A 24,656-nucleotide genomic window follows, 5' to 3' on the forward strand; every position below is an offset into this window, starting at 1 on the left:
ACAACCTGTTGTGAGAGGGGAACTACTAGTTGTGAGGAAAACCGACCTGTTGTGAGGGGGAAACAACCTGTTGCGAAGAGTGCGAGGGGACCCAGAGGCACCGAGGAAGAGATAATTTTCCAAATGGGGGGCGAGGAGGCGGACTACTTTGCGAGTGGCTTCCTCCCCTGAGAAGCCCCCACCGCCCTCCATCCCTGACTCCGTTCCCCCAGAGAGAGAGAGAGAGAGAGAGAGGCGCCGTGTGTTGTCGTTGGGAGGGCGTTTGTGTCGGTGTTGTGTTTGTGTGCCTCCTCCTGCTCCTCCTCCCTCGGCTGCCGGTGGCGCTGCTGAGTCGAAGCGGGGCCCTTGGGGCCTCCCTCCCTCCCTCGCTCGGTCTCTCCCTCGCAACCCCTCCTCCTCCTCGGCCTTTCTCTCCCTCGGCGGCGGCGGCGGCGGGGAAGGGAGAACATGGCGGCGTCGGCGTCGGAGGGTGCGAGTGAGGCGCTGGGGCGGGACACTCTACCTGAGCACTGGTCCTACGGCGTCTGCAGGGACGGCCGGGTCTTCTTCATCGAGTAAGGCGGGAGGAAGGAGGGAGGGAGGGGGGTGTCCCTCCGCCCCATTCCCCCCTCACTGCCCTTCTCCCTCCGCCGCTAACAGGTGCATGTTTCCCTCTCCTTCTGCTCTTTCCCCAGCGACCTCCGCCGCTCCAACACTTGGCTCCATCCTCGCACCGGGGAGCCCGTCAACTCCGGGCACATGATCCGATCAGGTGGGTGAAAGGGACCCGGGTTTGGGGCCCACGCGTGTCCCCCCCCCCCCCCCCCCCCCCCCCCCCGTGATTTAATACTGTTAGGAATCATTTCTCTCTCTCTGGAAGAAAGTGGGGATGGTGACCTTTGTGTGGCTGGGATCTGCGCTCCTTTGGCTCCAGGATATAAAGATTTCCCTTCCCTCCTCCTTTCTCTCTCTCTCTCCTTCCTTCCTTCCCTCCCTTGCCACTTTCTTCCCGCCTGCCCGCCTCCATGCCTCCCTCTTTCCCTTCCTCCTCTTCCTTCCTTTTCTCTTCCTTCCTTTCCCACTTTCTTTCTTTCTTTCTTTCTTCCTGCCTTCCTCGCTCTCTTTCCTCCTCCTCCTCCCTCCTTTTCTCTTTCTTCCTTCCTTTCTTCCAGATCTTCCCCGTGGATGGGAGGAGGGCTTCTCAGAAGAAGGAGCCAGTTACTTCATTGAGTGAGTATAAGAACACACACAGACACCCTACTCTCTCTTGCCTTTCCCTGCTCCCTTCAGGGAAAGTGGAGGCGGAAGGTGGCTGAGGGAAACCAGGCTTTTTCCCAGGAGGAAGCCATGTGAATGTTATGTTCTTGTTTGTTTTTCCTGAAAGAAAGAAAGAAAGAAAGAAAGCCACTAAAGGGGTCTGGCCTCCTTTTAAAGTGATGTGGGGTTTTGGGTGGATGCAGGGGGCAGGAGAAATGCTCTTCAATGGGAGCACTTTTGCCTTCTTCTTCTTCTTCTGGTTGTTGTTATTTTGTATGGTTTTTAATCATAGCACCACCTGAAAGGTTGCTTCTTCCCTGTGCTTTGGGGACTTCTTTCACCTTTGTGTCTGTTTACTTTGCTTCTGGATTCTTTTGTGTTAGTTTTTTTAATGGTTTTTAATAATAGCACCTGAAAGGTTAATTCCTCCCAGTGCTTTGGGGACTTATTTTTAGTCCAAGACATAAGTTTCATCGTCGTGTCTCTTTACTTTGCTTCTGGACTCTTTTGTGCTATTTTGTTGTTGTTAAAGATACGTTTTTTAATAGTAGCACCACCCAAAAGGTTGCTTCTTCCCTGTGCTTTGGGGACTTCTCTTGCATTCCCTGGCACAAGCAACAGGGTTCACCTTTGTGTCTGTTTACATTGCTTCTGGGTTTTCATGCTGTAGTGAGAGAGGTTGACTGAATGTCAGCCAAACTTGGCTGTGCGTCTTACTAACACACTGGCTGGAACCTGTTGCCCGCTGCTGAGCTGAATGAATGGCAGCAATCAGGCTGCTGCAAGGCAAGGGACTGGCATTCGGTGTGTGAAAGAGGGTCGCATTGTCCTGTACATACGGTGTTTAGGGCAAGTTCAACGGTTGCAACACCATTAAATTATAAGGTGGGCCACTGGGCATTATACCATCATCATCTTCATCATCATCTGGAGATACAGTCAGCCCTGTGTATGTCTTTGTCTGTAGATTCAACCATCCAAGAAGCAAACCTTGATTGTTGTCATTTTATGTAGGGGACACCCATTTTTCTGTGCCATTGTATTTAATGGGACTGTCTTGTACATAAGGTGTTTAGAGCAAATTGAACAGTTGCAACTCCATTAAATTATACAGTTGGCCACTGGGTTTTTATATATAAGGGATACTGAAGTTAGAAACAGCGTTGCAAAAAGCAACAATCTCATCTCAATTCAAGCACAGGAATGTAGAATGGTTCTGACAGTGCCATGTGTTGTTTTGTGGAAAAAACATAGGTTGTGTCTTCCTAATTTTGTAGCTTTTCTGTGGCAAAAGGGGAAGTCATTGTCTTCAAGGGCAGAAGCATTTATGACACATCATGTTTTCTTATTTTGTATCATTTGAGCGTCTCTTTCAGTCTTGAAAAAGGCAGGAATGTTGTTCCAGAGCCAAAAGTAACTAATAGCCTGTCCAACTATTACAGGGTTGGTTCCCTGTAATTCTCTTGGTCTCTTAATTTGTTCTTTTCCACTCTGTCTGAATCATTTATTTGCTGGGGTTTTGGTTTTGATTAGAGATGAGAAAGGTGGATTTGTAGATGAGTTAGATGCTAAAAAGTTGGGAGGGAGTAACAAATTGTTTCACAGCATCAGCCGAAGGAAAGAATTCCTGCCCTGAGCCTTTAAATTTGAATGGTTAGAGTGTCACCGCAACAAATACTTTGAAAGGTATAAGTGGTGCAGAATTACAATAGCTTGGTGCACCTGTTCAGTACACAGTGTTCATCAAAAGACACCATCCATTCCCTTGAGCTTAAAAGAAGATAGTTTGGGGCCATTTAAAAGATAACTTGAATGCCCCAAACAATGGAAACAGTTTTGGTATGTGGAGTAAAGAATGATGGATTGGCATACCAGGAATGTGACTGTTTAAAAAGGTGACTCTCATTTTGTTTTGAAGAGCTTTTCTTATTTTCTTATTCAAACCTATATTTTCTCAGATTTTGTGCCTTTTATCAAATTCAACTGAATTCTGTGCTTGATTCCCCAGTTATTGAAAGTGAAAGCGGTTTCTTGGGCAGTTCTGTGGTAGATGCTACTTTCCCCCATTATACTGTAAAGAATGCTCTGGAATTTAGTTCAGTGCAAATGGTTTCTTCCATCATTCATTCCCCACCACCTTAATTTTACTTTATTTTTCTTATGTTACTGGTTTATTTTACATTTTTGTTACCTAAAAGGATTGTCCTTTTAATATTAAAGATTAATTTACATCACTTTGCCTTCCTGATTTCAAAGTTTAAATTAATAAACAAACATATTTAAAGCTTTTCTAGACTGTCAGCATTTCCTCCAGATGTGATTTGTTCTGAAATTTTTAGTCCTGCCTTGGAAGGTGTGGTTTTGGGTAAAAGGCTTTTTTTGTGTTGTTCCTCTAAATCTGTTGCATTTTGTATTGGATGGCATACAAATATTATCTCCAGGAGTTTAAACACAACAAAATATTACCATTAAAATTAAAATACAACTAAACATAAAAGAAATTTATAATAAAGGCTTTCACTGAAGATCAAGAAAGTGTTGCGATTGCTCCCCCTCCTCCACCCAGTATGACCCTCCCACACCACAGTCTTGGTGCCATTTGCAAACTGGTTTTGAAGGCTTTCCCAGTCCTCTACAAAAGTGGGGCTTTGGAAGGCTGATGTGGGAATAAGAAGTGTAACCCACTCAATCATAGTGTACGGAAATAATCCATAGCTAGGAACTGCTATCTAGTAATAATAAATGATGTGTAAATGTTTACCAGCTGTTTACCAATCCCATACTCATGTACTTGAAAGGAAGTCCAGTTGAATCCAGTGGGATTTATTCTGAGTATATATGCATGGCTTTATACTCTGTTTTATCCCATTCCCATAACTATGGCTGTGTTTGAATACTGGTGGCTTTAATATCACTTCATCAGTTCATCTGGAGAAGTGTACTGATATCTGTGTAGATGCATACTAAAATAAACAAGTTAGTCTTAAAGTTTTTGATAACTGTTAATTTATTGTGCTACCTTCAATGTTACTGCTGAAATTCTAAAGGTTTCACTAGCTGAATATGAAAATTGGTTTAATTGTTCAGACAGTATCACTGCTGGGGCCCTTCAGTGCATTCTGTATATACCTGTTGCCTCCCTAACCATAAAACTTGGGGAGAAAGAGTTCTTTTGGGGGTCTTCCAAAATCTGGCTGAAATGTTTTGCATATGCTGTCTTCTTGCCTATAGACAGCTTGTCACATGCAGTTGCCTTTATGTGTAGGATCACTCTTTTTTCTTGCACACTGGAAAATGTATGATGTCTAAGAACTGACAATGTTTGATTTTCATTTAATCTTACCAATGACAGTACTCATAAGTGTCCAGCAGGTCACAAGTATGGAGAAATAAATAACATGTATCAATTCTGAAGAAGTCCCAGCTGGTCTCATAGGTGAATTGGCTTTGTATTGACCCATTAAGTTATGTTTGGATACACTATTTTTCATGAATTGATGCAAAAAGTTGTCTCAGTATCTCAAACTCAATCACAGCAGGAGCCCAAAAGATGTAAATGATGAGAAGGAAAAGTTGGTGCTGAGAGGATTTCACATTGCTATCCAGTTTCCTTCAAATCTCCAAGCTTAAAATAAAAACCTACAACTTCACAGATCCATAAACCTATATTTTTAGAAAGATTTATAGAAACTTTCATGACTTATACAAAGTTCAGCTAAATTAAAGTTCACTAAATACTAGAAAATTGTAAGCTTGTGGAATTTAAAATACTGAGTAGCCTTCAGTTGGCAAACAGTTGAAATGCTTCATTGTTTTCAGAAGGTTTAACAAGATGGGGTTGCAGTTTTTTATAACCTGTGTGGCTTCATACATAAATTCTGGATGAAAGGGCAACCTCCCGTCACAAGAAATAATATAATGTTAAAGGTTGTGTGAACATATCCAGTTGCGCATCCAAATGGCTGAGTTTAATTGCAAAACTGTGGCGCTTCAGCCATTTGAATGTGCAACTATATAGGATCATGTACAGTGCGCCCACATCATACGCGGGTGTGCTATATGCAGCTTTGAGCTTATGCACAAAGCCATGAGGGAGCGTGCAGGGCACAAGGGGTGACACATCCCATTCAGATGAATGGGGCGTGCGCCTGTGGCATGTGTGCACTGCTGCGCCGCCGCATGCATGAGCCCCATTCATTATTTGGCTTACGTGGGTGGTGGTGGTCCTGAACGGATCCCCTGTGTAAGCTAAGGGCGCACTGTACCTGTATTTTATGCTGGCAATTCTGTACATTATTTCCAGGGGACAAAACATATGCATTAATGGTTTCTTGGTCAGAGAGGAAATGCTTAAAGTGTTGTTGCATATTTAAAACTTGGAAGCTAAAATTTTAGTAACTACAGATAATATGTTGTGATTATATTTCTTATTTAATATAAAAACAGCATGTACATTAGAAAACATGGTTATATCATTTGCAAGGGAAATGAAATCTGTGGGGTATGTGTTTTTTTGAACTACAGTGGCTGAGACACTGGAGGCTTCATATGTTAAATATGCATTGCTTCTCTGTATCAGTCTGTGGTTAGTTATAATACAGCTTTATAGTCTCTTAATATATGCTTCCCATCTAATGCTAAGGAATAATTATTATAAGTATGTTCACCTGCTCTTTAAACAAACTTGGAAAATTTGAATTGATTTCATGGGGTGATGATATGGGTTGGTAGTTGGAGTACGAGGAAAGGAAGCATGGTAGCTTTTATTATGTACATATATTCTACTCCTTTTGAATTTAACTGTTTGTGAAGCACTTATAGAACTTCTCAAGAATTTAGTTTGGATGCTCTGAACATTAGGAGGAACTTCCTGACAGTAAGGGCTGTTCGACAGTGGAATGCACTCCCTCGGAAGGTGATAGAGTCTCCTTCCTTGGAGGTCTTTAAACAGAGGCTGGATGGCCATCTGTCAGGGATGCTTTGATTGTGATTTCCTGCATGGCAGGGGGTTGGACTGGATGGCCCTAGTGGTCTCTTCCAAGTCTACGATTCTATGATTCTATGATTCTATGTGCACTTTGCAAGAACTGGATGTTTACATATTACATATTATGTTGGAAGTGTATTGGTATCCTCAGCTGGCTAGTCTAAATACAGATGACTTTACACTGTGTTGTAAATTCAGATGTATCATGGGCTGTGAAAATAAATAAGTGTTTAAATCTTTTGCACATTTCAGTAAAAAACGCAATAGTCTCTTGATGTTAAAAACCTCACCAGGATTTGTATGTGTCTTCAAATAGTATTATTATTGTACCTTCATGTTTAAAATAAGTATTAATTATTTTCTGCTAATGGTTGTTATTTTTTATTTGCCATTATGTAGCATTAGCTTTCTGACTTGTTTCAATTGATACATTTTGCTGGTTTTTATTTGTTTGTTTTTCCAGTGTACACAAGTTGGAATAGAAGCTCAATATTATTTATTTATCTAATCAGGATATATCCTTCCAATTGTAAACAGGATTAAGTTCCATTCATTGTAGGGAGTGTTACTTTTGCATACAAAGCTGATAATTAGGAAGTAAAAATGTTCCGTTTCTCATTGTCCTGTTTAATCTGTGATCCTCCAGAATTTCTAGGGTCCATGTCTCATGAGACTCAGCCAGTTTAGCCAATAGTATGAAGTGAGGTGAGTTATATTTTAATGACATCTGGATGTTCAAAAGTTTCCTACTCTTTGTTTAATCAAGCAGAGCTGGCAGCCACTAGCTCTGTGTAGCTGCTGACTCAAGGGCTAAACAGACCGCCCCTTTGGAGTGGCCTGCTGCCCCCCTTTCAGTGCTGGATTGGAGCCGCAGCAACTACATGCTGTGGCCTCAATCTGGCATTTCTGTGGCACAGAAAGGAGCTGCGGAAAGGGTGCCTTTGCTGCCACTGTGGCACCTTTTGGCACTCCTTTTGGCTCTGCATCATCTGGACGCAGCGCCAAAGGAGAGTTGTGACACCACCCTCTGTGTGGTTGAGAGCATGGTATGACAGCAGCATCAGGGCAGTGTTGGGGCATGCATTGTGTGAACACCACGGTCCCACTCTGCCCTGAGGCTGGCATATAACGCCAGTCTGTACAGTCTCTCAGTCTTTGGAGTTCAGCAAACAGTATTTTTGTGTGCACTTTGTGGGTACTTCAAGGGGGACGCCTGGGCAGCTGTGCTGCTTTGTATATAAGGATGATGGACATGGATGGTGACAAAGTTGTTGCAGTAACCTGCAACATCTGTGCCATGTTCCTTTTCTTGCCAGAGGAGCTGCTGTGCTATACCTGCAGCAAGTGCAAGCTGGTTGCCCTGTTGGAGGAGAAGTTACAGCAACTTGAATCCTGTGCATCTACACTTTTGACTTATCAGGGAAGATGAACTTTTTCCCCCTGAATGAGTGGAACAGACTCTTCTGGAAGGGTAAGAAATAGGGTATGCCTCTAGAAAGGATGACAGTTCTAAAACACAAGAGAAGATACTTGGAGGAATGTGACACACAGAAACAGAACTACCAAGTACATACTACACAATCAATTCAAAGCTCTCATCTTAATTGGTGATTATGAGGCAAGGGAAGAGGAACAAGAACTTCACACCTCTGAAGTCATAGAGGCAACCTTGGGATGCTCTATGGATAGAAGAGTTACAGGAAGAGGAGGGAGAGATCTATGGTGGTAGTAGGTGATTCCTTGTTGAAAGAAAGAAAGAAAGAAAGACAGAAAGAAAGAAGCAGTGGTGTGTGGGTCTTGAGAGGTATATAGTCTTCCAGCAATGAAGATCCATGCTATAACATGGAGGCTAACAAGGCTGGTCCATGTTGGAAAAAATGATTCTGTAAGATACAGTCTTCAGCGTGTTGCAAGATGTCTCTGCTGATGCATGGTAACACATAATCCTCTTTTGGTGGGGAAATTGAAGCAAAGTAGCTCATGAGCAGTTGTGCCCTTTTGTTGTGTCTCACCATTTCCTCCTTCAGACATATCCTGGAGAGATATGATTAGTCATCCTGGAGAGATGTGACTAGCAGAATGTCTCAGGGTTCTGTCCTGTGCCTGATGTTGTTTAATGCCTTTGTAAATGACTTGCATGATGGAATAGAAGGCATGTGTGTCAAATTTACAAGTGACACGAGATGGGAGGGGGGTATCTAATACTCCAGATGACAGGAACAGGATTCAAAATTACCTTGACAGATTGGAGAGCTGGGCCAAAACTAGGAGAGAAAAATGTAAGGTACTACATCTAGCCAGGAAAAACAATAGGTACAAATATAGGATAGGTGACACTTGGCTTGAAAGTAGTGCAGACAAAAGAACCTAGGGGTCTTAATAGTTGTTTCCTAAAATTTGGACATGCATCTCCAAAATACAGAAGCTTTTGCACATAAAACCTGTTCTGTTTTATTTGTGAATGTAAATCTTAATTCCTATGGAATTAAAGTATCAAAATAAGTTGAATTGCTAAAGCCTAGGCATGCTTTAATTTGTTTTGCTAAAAGGAAGATTTCTGGGTATTTCTTCCTCTGCACGATTGTTGTATTAAAATGTAATCCAAAGCCTACATCCAGTTGTTAGTGTCAATGAGAGTTGACCTGTTGAATCACTGGTATTTGCATAAGTATTGACCCAGTGAACCTACTTTGACCGGAACTAGCAGATTTAGGCCCTACTGTACATTCAGCTTTATTTATTTATTTAAAAAAGCTATTGTTGGGTTAAAAGGAATCTTTGATTGATTGATTTTTTTAATATAGAATACAATAAACTAGATTGCATTTTTACAAAACACACAGACATAAAGGAGAACAAGACTGTGGATATGCTATTTAAATACTTTAAATTCCATTTTAATTGTATTTATGCTGGTGTTTGATTATAATAAATCTTTCATTTAGATTTGGAAGTTCCTTTTTAGGTCCCCTGCTTTGATGGAGAAATATCTCTGCTTCCAGGACAGGTTATCTTGGAAAATGTGTATTGAATTTTTGCTTCCTATGGTTGTAAGAATAATTTAACTGCATGAGTAGGAGGCAGTTCCGTTCAATCAGGATGCCCTTAATGTCCACCATTGCAGCTGACCATGCCACTCACATTTTCTTCAAGACACATAGGCTTGTACTATGGAAGAAAGACAGGAAGTCCCTGTCACAGAAGTAGAATTCTGTATCAAAGTTTTTCATGTTAAGATTTGTTCAGAGGGGATTTGCCAATTCCTTCCTCTGAGACTGAGTGTGACTTGCCCAAGTAGGAGTCTATGGCTGAGTGAGGTTTCAAACTCTACTCTCCCAGAGCCCTTGTTCATCTCTCAAACCACTACTATACTAGCTCCTCAACAGGACTTTTAGTGTTTAGTGAATAATGTAATATTATATACCTTATGTATATAAAATATAAAATACAAAGAGAGGTGTAGAAATACACGTGTTTGATTGTCTTAAGTTACTGGAGTGATAAGGAAATTATTCTAATAAGGCCATTGATATTGTTTAGTTTTATTACTTACACTTTTTAAAATGTTGAACACACTTTCAGTAATGCCATGCTTTGAAAATAAAGAATGTTTGACTGCTTCCATTTATAAAATTGTATTGTTGCCACTGTGGAAAAATGTGGGTCCTGTAATTTTACATGGTTTTCTAAGAAGAGAACTATATGTTTAGAGGAAAAATGTTAATTCAAGGAACTTACTGATATAGTAAATACAGTACAGTGTGATATTGTAATCTGCCAGTATCCAGGTAAGATGATTTGAGTTTACTGGCCTAATGTTGTTGCTTGTGTTCAATACTACTTTTGTTGGTACACTTACATCTGTAGCTAAGCAAACTTGATGTGGTTTTTTTTGTTTTGTAATGTTACAGAAAGCAGTTAAGTTCAAGGCTTCATGAATAGTGTGGTATAGCATTCCTAATTTGATATTGATCTCTGTTCATGGCATACTGTTGGTCAAGCTGTAAGGTTTATGTAGAAATATTGCTTTAAACTGGCTGTAGTACATTGTCTATGATGACCTGTTACCGTTAAGTGTTTTATTATCATAAGGCTGTACATACGGAACATTCCAAACACTAATTTTGAGCCTGTCAAGCACCCAGGTTGTTGAAACTGTGAATGCTCTTTTTTTCTTTCTGGAAGTAATAAGAATCATTCTGTAGTTCTTGAACTATTTTTAGAAAAGTTTATCCTGACACTTGAAGGCTCTGCTTTCAACCTGTACTTTAGTTGAAAGCTTTATTTAATGCTTTGGAAAATACTGATCTGAAAAGTAATATCATCGTACATTTAGTTTGAACCTCCAGGTGTAGAATAGGCAACCAATAATTTAAAATTTTGTTGTCTTTCATTTTTCATCTTCATTTCAATAATTGTTTTCATCTTGGTAGAGCAACATATCTAGACAGAATAATAATCATAACTATGAAAAATTGAGTTAAATACAATTTCTAAAGTAAACAGGAAGTGGAAGGAAAATATTGTTTTTGGACATGTGGTTCATGGGGAAGGACTCTTAAGATTCTACTAAAAATAGGAATTAAATATATGTGTAGCCACAAAGACTGAAAAACTGGAAATTTGGAAAATCACATATTAACATAATTGTCTGGCTGTTAAAAGAAAAATGAATTGTCCATATTTTCAGTGGGTATACGTAACTCCATGCATGTGTCTTCCTGGTGTGTGATGTCTCAAGGCTTTTTCATTTTGACTATGCACACCTGTTCCTCTGCCACTGAGAATTAATTACTGGAAGTAGTTAGAACTAGTCTTTCTGAAATGAGCGGAAACATTTGAATAGATATTGAGGATTGTCTTCTTTAGATTTCAAGTTAATGTATCCTTTGTGATATTTTAATACTAGTTGATTCATAATGGAAGACATTATCATGGGAATATTTAAGCAGTAAGATCTATCTTTGAATAAACTGAGAACATACTTGCTAGTGGCAAAGAGGAAGGCAACCCAAGGATCCTCCCCATGCTGCCCCCAGTAACAGATTTCCTAATATTCCAGAGATTTCCACAAGTGCTCCATAACATGTTTTGGAAGCATGGGACAGTTCAAGGAAAGGGATAACACACACACACACACCCCTACTGCATGGACGAAAATCACATGTCCTGTGTTTTTTGTTTTTTTTAATAGCCTCTCAAACCTTCTCTCACCCAGTTTTTTTCAAAACATTTTTGGGTGAAAAATGTCTTAGAAGGTAAATTGTTCTTGCAGTGCTCCAGTAGGTGTAGATTAAGTTAAAATGCCCACATCCAAATCTAAAACTTATAGGAAGAATAAGATGCAACTTGGAAATTATAGCCTGTTGTGATTTTCAGCTGAGGATTTTTTGTTTTTTGTTTTGGCTTTTTGGTTTTTTGCCGAAAACTGGTGTGCTCTACCATAGGAGTGTAAACTCTGAGGCTTTGATAGAAGGAACCCTTATCCATATAGGTGGCTTTTTCTTGATGTCACCCAAGACACTGGTGAGTGAGACTCTTCCCAGGTGGCTTTGGACAACAGTGGCTGACTTGCCATTTACACAAGAGAACCATACAAGAGATGCTTACAATGTGGCAACCCTGGATACTGAACAAATTAAAACTCTCTTGAAGACAGAATGACAGGAATGTATTAAATATTAATATTAAACAAAGGATGTCAACTTACTTTACATGTTGAAAAAGAAACCTTAACAACCTCTGATGTGAGATGCGGTGATTGATCTCTCATAATTTGACAGATTTTATTTTCACACAGTGTTGTCTTGAAACTAATTTAATCAAGAGGTGAAGTAACTGTCAAAGATTGTTTGACCTTGGTACTTAGCACAAGTTTCAAATGCCTAGCATTCTAACTCAAATATAAAAGAGTGTCTTTAGAAAGCTCTTCAGAATGTAGCTTGGTACATTTTTTGTACAAATACTATGCTGAGTTGTTCTGCCTTCTGTAGAAATAGGAAAAAAATTACTATTCTGTAGACGAAAATTCAGAAACTTTTTAGAATGCTAGTTCTGTGGTTGTACTTACGTTATTTCAAAATATCAACTTTATGTAAAATTGTCAGAACTTGTCATAGGCATTTTCTTTCAAAGATGAATAATAAACTATTTAATTCTGTCTGAAATGAATGGGTATGTAAATTACTTGTTGATCTATGAAAGAAATATATACACCAGTCTCTCTCAAATGAGCAGCAAAAAACCCCAACCCTCCCCCCAAAAAAACCTGACAGTATTATCAATATTTTTCAACTCTGAGGTTCACAAAACGTCAAATCACAAATTTAAGTCTAATTTCTGTTGGCGAAATAAGTAGGCTAAAAATAAATTTGTATAACTAGTTGCGTCTATTGAACAATAATCTTCTGAAATCTTCACAATACTGAATTGGGTTACTGATTGGTTACTAGCGAGAAATAGTAACTGGACTGAAGAACTAGTGAATGTTATGGTGTAGTGGGGATTTTAATCCAGATCACCCCAATCTTAGTCCACTGTTTGAACCATTACACCACAATGACCATGTCAGTCTTGTGTCATATGTAGGGAAAAGTTCATTTTGCTGAAACTCATTGAAATTAAAAGTACAAGTACAAGTCTGGTTATATGTAGTCTCTGTTTTTCTCTTTGAATCTCTCCCACCCAACTCTAACTACTGTACTACAATCTTCATTTGGGTTGAAGTAAACTGCAACCCATTAATTGCAGGTGTATTAGGCTATGGCCTGTTACAGACTGCCAAAATAAAGCTGCTTCAGGGGAATGCTATTTAAATGATGCATGGGTCCTAAGAGTCTGGAGGTCGCGCCAAAGCCACACTCCATTCCTAAGCACTGAAGTGCAGCTTTGGTGCAGCGTCCGGATTCTTAGGATGCAGGCATCATTTAAACAGCATACCTCCAAAGAGACCTGAAGCAGCTTTATTTTGTCAGTCTGTAACAGGCCTATGTTTCCTAAAGCATTTTGAATTTTGAGACTCCATGTTCAATAACAATTTAAGGACAAATTGAAAATTTGTAAGTGGAAGAACTCTGTTCCCACACAATACAGGACTGGTGATGTATCAAAGGGGCCTTTGTTGTCTGCTGGGGCTTGGCTCCAGGACACCCCATGGATAACAAAATCTGTGGATGTTCAAGTTCCATTAAATACAGTGGCATAGCAAAAATGGTTTCTTTTATATAAAATGGCAAAATCAAGGTTTGCTATTTGGAATTTATACTTTTTTGGGGGGGAATATTTCCAAGCCGTGGATGCTTGGATGAGTGGATAAAAAAATCCATGGATCAGGAGAACTGACTGTATATTCTAGCTTTTCTTACTTAGAATTCTCCTGTCTCCCCGGGTCTGGAGAAGCTGTGGGACAAGGGAAGTGACTTTCTTTACTACTTGGCTAGCAGAGCCACCAGATGAGGAAGGCAGCCCTTTCCCACCAGTGACTGCTAGTGGGAGTGGGCTGCTGTTGCTACCCTGATGCCTTTCTCGGTTTGGCAGAGCTGCTGTCCAGGTGGCAAAGAAAGGCCAACTCTGCCTGGCCAGCAGAGCTGCCAGTCCCAGAAGCCATCCCAGTCTCACCAGTGACTGCTGGTGGGAGTGGACTGCTCTGGTCACACCTAGAGATCTAAAATTTCTTGAAATTTTTGACACCATGGGGGGGGGGAATCATTTTTTCTGTGATTTTTTCAAAAAAACAAATTTTCAGAAAAATTGAAAAAATGCAACATTAGCACTTTTTACAGATTGAAAATCACTCTGTTACTTTAGGAACATAAAATATTACTATATACAATTTGATCTGGCATAAAGTTATCACAATTGGTATATTAAAATACAGTTTATTCAAACAATTATTACAAACAGAATTTACTTTTATTATTTTAAAAAAATATTTGTAACAAATGGAATAATAAACTCCTGAACTTTGGTTTTGCTAGTTTATGTGCAACAGGTAAAAGAAACAAAAACTAAAAAAAACACACAGAAGAAATCAACATTAGTAACAAAAAATTATTTATATTTCCTCTCCACAATATCAAATAGACATAAAGCACACCCATCCCCTTAAAAAGAATTGGGGAGGGGGGAGTGTGTGATAGGGAGGCGGGACTAAGATTCAATTAATGGGCATGAAATCTAATCAGGTTCATTTTCTGAGCTCTGGGCTGTTTCCACACTGCATAAATATTCCAGTTTGACACCACATGCCAAGGAATCCTGGGAATTGTAGTTTGTTGTGGCACAAGAGGTCTGACATAGGTGGCTATATGTCTCATAAAACTACAAATCCTGGAATTCCATAGCATTGAGCCTTGGCAGTTAAAGTTGTGTCAGACTGCATTATTTCTGCAGTGTGGATGCAGTCCTGGTTATCAGTATGAGTTTCAGTCTCTGCTTCTGCTTTATTTGTCATCACAGTTATCATGGACTTCTAAAAACTAAAGTTGTACCCAGCTTAAAAAAAGCTTTTCTATCCTTTCACATGCCAGTTTATTTCTTGGTTTAGTGTGAATATTTCCAAACATAGATTCTTTCAGTGCCCCTTAAAGGAAGAAATGCATCTTGCTTTTGCTTTGGAGAGTTCAGTTTGTAACCAGGACTTGCTTGTCCTCATTCAGTGCACAGAAATTAGAACAATCTGATACTGTGTGTAGTTTTTAGAAATGATTTGGAAAATATATGAACACATTGTCTTAAAGATTTTATTCATCATGCTAAAATAAAACATTCCGTAATCAGTTTTCTTCCTTTTTTCAATTTTTCGGAAATAACAAAAAACGCTTCAGGAAAATAATGGGAAAAAAGTTTACTCTGGAATGTTTCCATTCCCCCCCCCCCAGGCCTTCCCATCTCTAGTCACACCACAGCCTTTTCTGGGTCTGGTGGAGCTGCTGGCCAGGTGATAAAGAGAGTCCCTGTGAAAGTGCTCTTCTTTTTAGCTGCGCCGGGAAGCCTCGCGGTTTGGCTGCTGGGGCTTCTCGGCGCAGCTAATGACGGCACAGGCAGAGCGCTGCATTTCAGCGCTCTGTAACGTGCCATCGCACTCAGAAACAAGATGCATTATATCAAGTATAAACATTATGCTAAAATTCAATGTTGAATTTATTGAAAGAAAAATGTTCTAATTTCAACAATGTCATTTCCTTATAAAATGTTAAAATATGAGTTTACATAAATGTGTGAATGAAAATAGAATATTTTTATTCATATACTATGTCAAGCAGGAGTGGCATGACATTCATGTGTTGATGTAACGGGGTCAAGGGGGGGAAGTGTAAGAACCACTGGCTTACAGTGTTTTTCATTCAAACTGAATAACTGGGTATCTGGGTATTTTTGATTTGGGCATAGAGAGAACCAGAAGTAGAAGCAGAGAACTGAAATGGGTACAAGGGGGAAGAACAGATGGGACATAGATTTCCTATTAGATGTTTCATGTGAAATAAGTCAATATGCAGTAAATAGAGGAAAACAAGATCTCTGTGAAGATATGATTATTTCTGTTATTGAAAAAAGCTTGTAGGACCAATAATATTTTTCTGTGACTTTTTGTTCAGGAAGGTAGTTTTATTAGGCTTTTAAACCAAATCATTATATTCTACAGGTTGAGTATCTCTTACTTGGAATTTCAAAATCCGAAATATTCAAAAACAAAAACTTTTTTCATAGGTGGCTCAGAGATGGACACCTTTGCTTTCTGGTGGTTCAGTGTACGCAGACTTTGTCTCATGGACAAAATTATTAAATATATTCTATAAAATTACCTTTATGCTATGTCTATAGGGTGTATATGAAAAATAAACGAGTTATATGTTAGACTTGTGTACCATCTCGAAGATATCGCATTATGTACGTATACTGAAATAGAGTTGGCCTTCCGTATCCACAGATTCTTTATCTGTGAATTCAACCATCCATGGCTTGAAAATATTTTTAAAATATATAAATTCTAAAGAGTAAATCTTGATTTTGCCATTTTATATAAGGAGCACCATTTTACTTTACCATTATATTTAATGAGACCTGAGCATCCACCAAACCTCAGTGGATACCAAGGGCCTGCTGTATAGATGTTCTGACATCCAAATAAAATAAAATAAAATAAAATAATAATAAAAAATAAAAAATAAAAACCAGTTTCCAAGCATTTTAGATAAGGGATATTCAACCAGCATTCAGATAGATGTTCATGCAATTTTGCAGTTTTCAGTTTTTTAAAAAAATTAAATTAAATAATAGAACTCAAAATGATACATTTGTGGGATGTGCTTTAACAATTTTCCTCTCATAGGTTTATTTTGGAGAAAACTCCCCTATCCAATAATATTATGGTAATTTCACTCCAACAGAAAGTTGTGTGCATGGTACTACCTGTCATTGCAGTCAATGCTACAGAAAGGAGCACTTTGAAAAGAAGATATGTGCCTGCACATTAGAGCAATATTGCTTCTACTGAAAATGTGTATCTCTAGCCACCCAAAGAGTAAAATAACTTCCTTATTTTCATGGGTTGTTTTCATTATAAAAGTAACTATTGATTTTCTACAACTGCAGTTGTAGAATCATTGGTGATGATTAAATGCTCAATTAACTGGCTCAGGAAGAAGTAAATAGCAAGAATCAAGAAGTAAATGATTTCTAAACTGCAAGTATTTTTCTCATTAGACAATTATCTACAACAGGAGGGGGCAGTCTTTTTCTTTTGAGGAACACATATCATTGAGGGTACACTGGGTGCTGCATGCCAGGAGTGGGTGGCCCAGTCCAGTAGTAGATGGAGTCTGGGCCAAAATAGATAGATATACACCTGCTTTATCTTCATGATAACTTCCCTGAATGAAAAACTGTTCTAATCCATAAATCAATTATAAATTATCGCCTGGAGATATCACCCCCCCCACCCAGCTGCTAAATAGATGGGAAGGAGAAAAAACTGGTTCTGTTCAATTAATACAACACATCTAAGAATGCAGTTATAGGTGCCTATATCTCTGGATTTTCATCCTCTCATGGTGTATGCAGGGAGCATTCTTCCTGATGTCCCACAATATTAGACAATCTAGAAATAGAAACATTAGACAAATAGAAACATACCTTGTGTGTGGAAAGTCTCCTCCAAATTTGTCCTGTTATTGGTTTTTTATTTGGTGCTGTTCTTGAACTCACGTTTTATTCATTGTTAGAAAATGTACTATGGTGAGTCACTGCCTTTCTGAGGTATTGAAACATGAGTTAGATCTAAGATGTAATGCACACCTAAGCTTCTTTATGTCTGCTAACAACAAATTAAGTTTGGTGAAGGTCACGTTTGATCTTACAGTTACACTGGTAATGATGGCTTCTTGTAAGTGCTTCAAACTAAGGTGGTATCCAGACCAGCGCAAAGCGCCGGCCTGGATATGTGCTAGGGTTGCCTCGGGGTGTTCTTTCCAGACATCCCGCAACCCTAGCACATAACTGCGGCGTTGTAATGGCAGCACCCTCTCTACATGGGTGCCGCCATGACAATGTCACGGCCGCGCCACGGCCAAACACCACAGTGCGGACATGACGTCTTGGCGTTGCTGCAGGGCGCATGTTTTGGAGTTGCTTCTGCCGCACGTATTGCTGGTGTGGCCTTTAAACGGCCAGTGATACAGAGAGAAAGGGGCTGAGAGGCCTCTTTTTCCCATTCCCTGCTGCTGTCGGGGTGTCCTTGGGGTATGAAGCCCCAAGGACACCCCCTTTCCAGGCTGTGGGGAAGCGGCATTTTGCTGCTTCCCCGAGGCCAGGAAAAGCGGCAGATCGGGGACTCCGGGGCTGCCACTGTGGCAGCTGAGGCCCCAATCCGTCAGGGAAAGGGGTGGGTGCAGGCTGCCCCAAAGGGGCGGTCTGTATCCCACCTAAGAATGGGCACAATGTGACCCATGGATCACATGCATACTCTGAACTTCACTTTTTCCTTGAAATCCATCCCCAGTAGTCTTAAATCTCCAATATTTAACTTTATCCAGGTGATTTCCAGGCAATTTCTTGTCTGAAAATTACACCGAACATGCCCAAATAAACACAATGGTTTACTGTCTTCCCCAAATCCACTACAGCATGAAAACTGCCCTTCAGAGAGAGCTCTGGAGGCAGAGACGATTCTCTCCTTAGCTTAGAGAAGGGTAAGAAGTTGTAAAAAATTGTACATAGCCAACATGTTTACTATCTTCCTCCTTTTGCTCTAGTCTCATAAGTATTCATTTACCATAGTCATAATAATCAGTATGGTTAAAAACATGAATTATTTCATTTAGTGAAATAGAACTTAGAACTGGACATGGGGAGTGTGTCCCTGTTATTTCTGCTGGACCTCTCAGCAGCTTCCAATACCATCAACCATAGTTTCCTTTGGGTCCACCTCTCTGGGATGGGATTTGGAGGTACTGTTTTGCAGTGGCTTCTTTTATTCTTGGAAGGGTGAACCCAGAAGGTGGTGCTAGGGGACTCTTCCTTGACTCTCTGGCCATTGGACTGTTGTGTCCTTCAGGGTTCTGTGCTGTCCCCTATGCTATTTAACATATACACGAAATGGCTAGCAGAGGTCATCCCGAGTTTTGAGGTGAGGTGCCATCAATATGTAGATGACACCCAACTCTATTATTCATTTTCACCTCAATCCAAGGAGACTGTATTGGTCCTAAACCAGTGTCTGTCATCAGTAATGGACTGAAAGAGGGCAACAAATTGAAACTTAATCCAGACAAGACAAAGTTGCTCCTGTTCAGTCAGAAGGAAGATCAGGGAATAGGGATCCAGCCTTTGTTAGATGGGATTACACTCCCCCTGAAGGCGCAGGACTCAGTTTTGAACCTGGAGGCTCAGGTCTCTCCAGTGACCAGGAGCCTGTGCCTGTTCCTTGAAACACCAGATCTGGTCTCAGTGATACATGCCTTGGTTACATCCCGTTTGGGCTACTGTAACACACTCTACTTGGGACTGACTTTGAAGAGTGTTTGGAAACTGCATCTGGTCCAAAGAGCTGCAGCCAGACTGTTAACTGGGGCAGGTTAGAGAGATCACAAAATGCCCCTTTTGAAACAGTTCCATTGGCTGCCAGTTTGTTTCCAGGCACAATTCAAAGTGCTGGTTATGACCTATAAAGCGCTATATGGCTCAGGTCCACAATATCTGGCAGACCATATCTCACTGTATGAACTGGCCTAAGCCCTGAGATCCTCTGAACAGGCCCTTCTCTCAGTACCACCACCATAACAAGCACAGTTGGTGGGGACACGAGAGAGAGCTTCTTGGTGGCTGCCCCCAGACTGTGGAACTCCCTCCTTAGGGAGATCAGAATGGCCCCTTCCTTGTTGTCCTTCCACCGGCAGATTAAAACCTTCTTATGCAGGCAGGCTTTTAAAACAGAATATTTTTAGAGAGCAGACTTGGGATGTTGTATCATTTTAAGTGTTTTAAGCAATTTAATATTTTTAACTGTAATTTTACTTTTTCAAAACGCAATCTTTTTTAATGTTGTAACAATTTAATTCTGTTTTAACATCACTTTTCTATGTTTTTAACTGTTTTGCTGTGAGCTGCTCTGGGTCCTAGTTCTGGGAAAAGGATGGGATAATAATAATAATAATAATAATAATAATAATAATAATAATAATAATAATCCAGAATGATCGTTGGATACATTGTCACAGGAACTTTTGTTTTGTTTTTTTAAAGCGGGTAAGATGAGGATGATGAATTTAAAACGTCAGGGGCCAATATACCTAGGTGCAGTTTAGTTCTTCAGAATAGCAGGTTAGTATGTAATTATTGTATACAATTTTGATATGGTTGGAATGGAACTGTTTAAGTAATGTCTAGATATTTATGGGGACAAAACCATCAGCCACACATATAGCACTGAAGTGGGAGAACTGCTGTAACAACTTGTTCTAACAGGATATTCCACCATTGTATTTCCCAGATGATGTTCATTCATTTGTTGAATGTTCTGAATGGTTATTATACTTGCTGCTCAGAGATTCTGAATGCAGTTGGAAAAAATATTTCAAATTCTTAGTTTCTAGCAAGAATGTTTAGGAGTGGAATGGAGGTCTGGCACAGGCCAAACAAAAAAGCAGTCTCTAGTACGAGTCTAAGGTCTACTGATGTATTACGTAAATTTATTCCACTACTCAAGTCTTCAGACAGACTTGTTACAGTTAAAAGCATCAGTGGGCAAATAACAAAAGACTGTTCATAATATCGGTGCTATCTAAGAAAAGTGGCTAGACTATGTGAGTTGCTAGAGGTTTTCTCCTTCCCTATTCTTTCCTGCTTATGTCTCTTTCCTCTTTTTCGCTTTTGGGCCTCTGTAAAATGCAGATGCCAGCATTAATAAGGTTAGGTATTTAATTTATTTATTTTGTGTACCGCTTTGTCTCAGAAGGGACCCAAGATGGCTCACTGATAAAACATTGAAAAATCTCACTAAAATTCAAAACAATTAAAATTATCTACAACAATATAAAATCACATAAAAATACAAAAGTTAAAAGCATAACTAAAACCCACCTGCTCCATAAAAGCCACCCTGATATGAATTATATATCAAATGTCTTGGATTGCCGACAAAAAGTAAGCAGGGAGGAGGCCAGCCTAGTTTTCTGTGGAAGGGAATTGCAGATGGTGGGAGCAGCCACTGAGAAGGCTCTCTCTTGTGGCCTCACCAGCCAAGCCTGTGATCTTTGGCAGGACTGCAAGAAAGCCTTCTCCTGAAGATCTTAGGGCTCTAGCTGGTTCATACACGGAGATACGGTCTCTCAAATAGATATTAACTCCTGATCCCATGTGGAAATTTTGTTTCTTCTTTGTGGTCTCTATGAATCACAGAAATGGGTTATCCTGCACCTGCACAGTGTATCTTTAACACCTGCTTACTTCATAAGCATTTTGATGGTAGCTCTGCCCACTTTCCGAATGACCTACCAACAAATTCTTCAGGTTATTGGACTATCACAGTTGAGTCAGCTATATGAAACTTATCACCTTTACAATAATTATCCTGCTCTCTGAGATGTGTTTTTTTGTTGCAATCCTATAACAGCCATGCAAGATATTAAAATGTATTTTTCCAAGATAGTTTAAATAAAATTTGTGACTGAGATTAATTAGTGTGATTCTCATCTCCCTTTCTCCTAAAATATCTAGAACCATGTTGCTCTTGACAAAAATATGTCATGATATGCTGTTACAGTTAACATTCGAATCTGTTAATGTATTTACTCAGTCCATGTGATGCTAAAAAGTCTGTTGCAGTCACTTTAGTAATTCAGATACTTATTTTTAAAAGTATTCCCATTAAAACCAGTGTTGTCATGGTTCAATGTGAAAATACCTTTTCTGTTGCTGAAGATGTAGACTTCTTTTTTCTGCACATTCTTATTGTCTGACAATAATGACTTTTTTATGCCATAATCAACAGTTTTCAGGATTTGCTGTCTACTGGCCAGACAGCTCTGTTGCTTAGACTCTTCCTTTAAAAATCTATTTTATTGATTTTTGAAAAAGGTGCCAACAAGAATAATAAAGAAGCTTTCAAAGAAGACTTGACATATGATGGGTATAAAGTTAAAATGAATGGAGAGTTCAACAGATGAAGTTGGTAAATGGTATTTTCTGCAGTAATAGGGAGTATTTCCTAGAACATTTGCAAAATAAATTTTCTTTTAATCAAGTCTGATTATTTTTAAAGGTGCTACAAGATTCCAGACTAACACACCTGTGTCCTTGAATTCAACTTTGATTATAGTTAATAATATGGAATTACAGGTCAACAACACTTAATAATGTTATTCTGAACAAATTGGAGAACCTTATTCTTATTTATCCCAAGAAAAATGCCCAAGATGCCGATGGCCTGTAATGACCTAGGAGCAAATCCCATTGGGCTCATTTCTTGTAGAAATGTGATAATCTTCGAATAAAAATGATATAGACTCCCCCTGCCTTTTAACAAAGTTTTACACTGATGATTTCACTCTCTGGTACAAATTATTTATTTTACAAAGAACATCACAGTCAGGCCTCCATATCCACAGATTTTTAAATCCATGGATTCAACCATTCATGTCTTGAAAATATTTTGAAAATATGTACATTCCAAACAGCAAACCATGATTTTGCCATTTTGTATAAGGAACGCCATTTTCTTGCCACTGTATTTAAGGGGACTTGAACATCCACCAAACCTCAGCAGATATCAAGTGCCCACTGTACATAACCAGTGTACCTGTATTGTAAAAATAGCTGTTTATGAGCAGTGAAGTGGTGAGTGTGAATGATTAAGAACTCATATGAACAGACAGAAGATTTGGAGCAGATACATTATCATCATGCATTACTTTAGTGCATTTATTTAATAAATTATTAGAAGTATTTTATCTTAGTGTGAATAGTTAAGTAGGGTTGTAGTACTATACCATTTTACCTGGGAGTAAGACTAACTGAATTGTTGTATAAATACATGTAGCACTACCCTGTTAGTGTGGAAAACCTTTTGTCTCACTAGTTAGTTGTTTTAAATGCAACTGTATTTGAGAAGGAAAAAATGTGGTTCACCTTTTAAAGAAGTCTTAATTTAATAATTGAGAGCAGCATGGTATAGTGACTTGAGTGTTGAACTAGGACTGTGGAGACCAGTGCTCAGTTTCCCCACTTGTCCGTTGAAACCCACTGGCTGACCTTGGGCAAGTCACACACTCTCAGCCCCAGAAAACACTGTGATCGGTTCGCCTTAGGGTCGCCATAAGTCAGAAATGACTTGAAGGCATACAACAAAAACAATTTTATATTTATCGTAAAATACATAGTTTGCTTTTAAAAATGAGCACCTAATTAAATTCTAGAGTTAACTTATGAATGAATTAACCACTATAGAACTGTCATTTAAAACAAACCATAATTACATTTATTCATAACTTCAGCAGAGACTTTGAAGAACCTATAGCAATAAAAAGTCTTCATTTATTCTTTTAAAAAAGAAATGAAATGGCAACCTGTGCTAGGTAATTTAAGTCAAATTCAGGCTTTGGACTTGGATTTTTGTTTTGTTTTGTTTTGGGATGCCACATGAAATAAATCATGCATTTTCTAGACATTGATTTGAACTATTTTCCCCCTCTTAATAAAATCCTCACCCCTCTTTTTTATAACTGTAGTAGTAACTCTACCAAGTTAGGAAGTACATCAGAGTGGTGGGGCTTCCATCTGGACAGCATGGATGGAGTGAAGCCATTGCACTATGCCTTTTTGGAGCAAGTCTTTTCTCTGCAATTAAACAGGAAGCAGGGTTGAAAAAAGAGATAAATCAGATGCCGTGTTTGGAGAGTAAGTATTATGTGTCCTGCAAGGTGATTCTTGCTGCAGACTGGAAGAATTTAGGATACTAAGATAAAAGCCCCTGGAAAAGAAAATACTCTGCACTTAAGATTTGTAGAGAAAACCTGTGAGGTGTGTCAAGGCTGCAGTTACCTGCTACATTAGAACAACATTGTGATAGGACAGCTGTCTCTCACACACAGAGACAACATAGGTGCTTTTGTATATCATTTTAAAAACTGATAGTGTATTTAGTTCTTTTGTTTCAGAATTTAGCATAATTTTGTAAGTACTGTATAGTGATAGCACCCACCCACATGGAGACAGATACAAGGGGAGAAGATGAAGAAAGATATGTGCACCTAATGATGACATTTATTGTAGTGCCCATGAGAATCTTGACATTTGCCTGGTATGTTTTTAATGGATTGACAGAAAATTACATTGCTTTCCACAGGAAAAAAATGTTTATAGTTTTCATTTGGAGCATGTACTAATTGCTTCCCAGGATTTAACAATGTTGTCTTTATGGAGAAAGATGTGGGTTGAAATAAGAGTGCTGTGAATGCTAAGATCTGGAATGCTTGAATGCAGGGTAATGCCTTGTTTCTCTACTGGTCTTGCTTCTGTAATGGGCTCCCTGTCTTACCTCCTGTGACCTCAGTGTGGTGTTTTCCTACTTTTTACCCCTCATGGATGTCATAAATTTTTGTAACTTATTGTAATCTACTCAGTTGGTGCATAAATTGGAGTCGAGATCTTGCGAGAGACCAATTAAGACTCATTATGTGTGCCTCATAAAGTCCATTCATCCAACTGGACTGCATCAACAGGAGGAAAAAAATAGGGAAGATGCTGGGAGGGGGAACACTCCCCAAGATAATGTGGGAATGTATAAATAGAAAACTTTGTTGGGGGCAGATAAAAGCATTCTGCATTCATGACCAGTGAGACAGTATATTAGGAAAGTACCACCTGGTTAGTGGGGAGGAAGAGTAGAGTATTTATAGGGCATTAGTTTTTATGATTGTAAGCATAAAAGCTACATTCA

The 24,656-nt window shown here is 39.3% G+C and overlaps 1 protein-coding gene and 1 long non-coding RNA gene across 8 annotated transcripts in view; one reads left to right on the forward strand and one right to left on the reverse strand.

The window, feature by feature from the left end:
- LOC121919411 overlaps positions 1 to 694 on the reverse strand; it is a 10,165-nt gene extending 9,471 nt beyond the window's left edge. Inside the window, exon 1 of the long non-coding RNA XR_006101471.1 lies at positions 503 to 694. This is a non-coding gene — a long non-coding RNA (uncharacterized LOC121919411). The remainder of the gene's footprint in view (positions 1 to 502) is intronic.
- Positions 408 to 24,656, forward strand: part of PLEKHA7 (pleckstrin homology domain containing A7) — a 271,523-nt gene continuing 247,274 nt past the window's right edge. For all 7 annotated transcript variants that reach the window (XM_042445987.1, XM_042445983.1, XM_042445984.1 and 4 more), the window contains exons 1-3: positions 408 to 554; positions 675 to 751; positions 1,152 to 1,209. In XM_042445987.1, coding sequence (XP_042301921.1) covers positions 448 to 554; positions 675 to 751; positions 1,152 to 1,209 — 242 coding nt within the window. In that variant the 5' untranslated portion in view covers positions 408 to 447. The remainder of the gene's footprint in view (positions 555 to 674; positions 752 to 1,151; positions 1,210 to 24,656) is intronic.

The sequence above is a fragment of the Sceloporus undulatus genome, chromosome 1 (genome assembly GCF_019175285.1).
Source record: "Sceloporus undulatus isolate JIND9_A2432 ecotype Alabama chromosome 1, SceUnd_v1.1, whole genome shotgun sequence".
NCBI lineage: Eukaryota > Metazoa > Chordata > Lepidosauria > Squamata > Phrynosomatidae > Sceloporus > Sceloporus undulatus.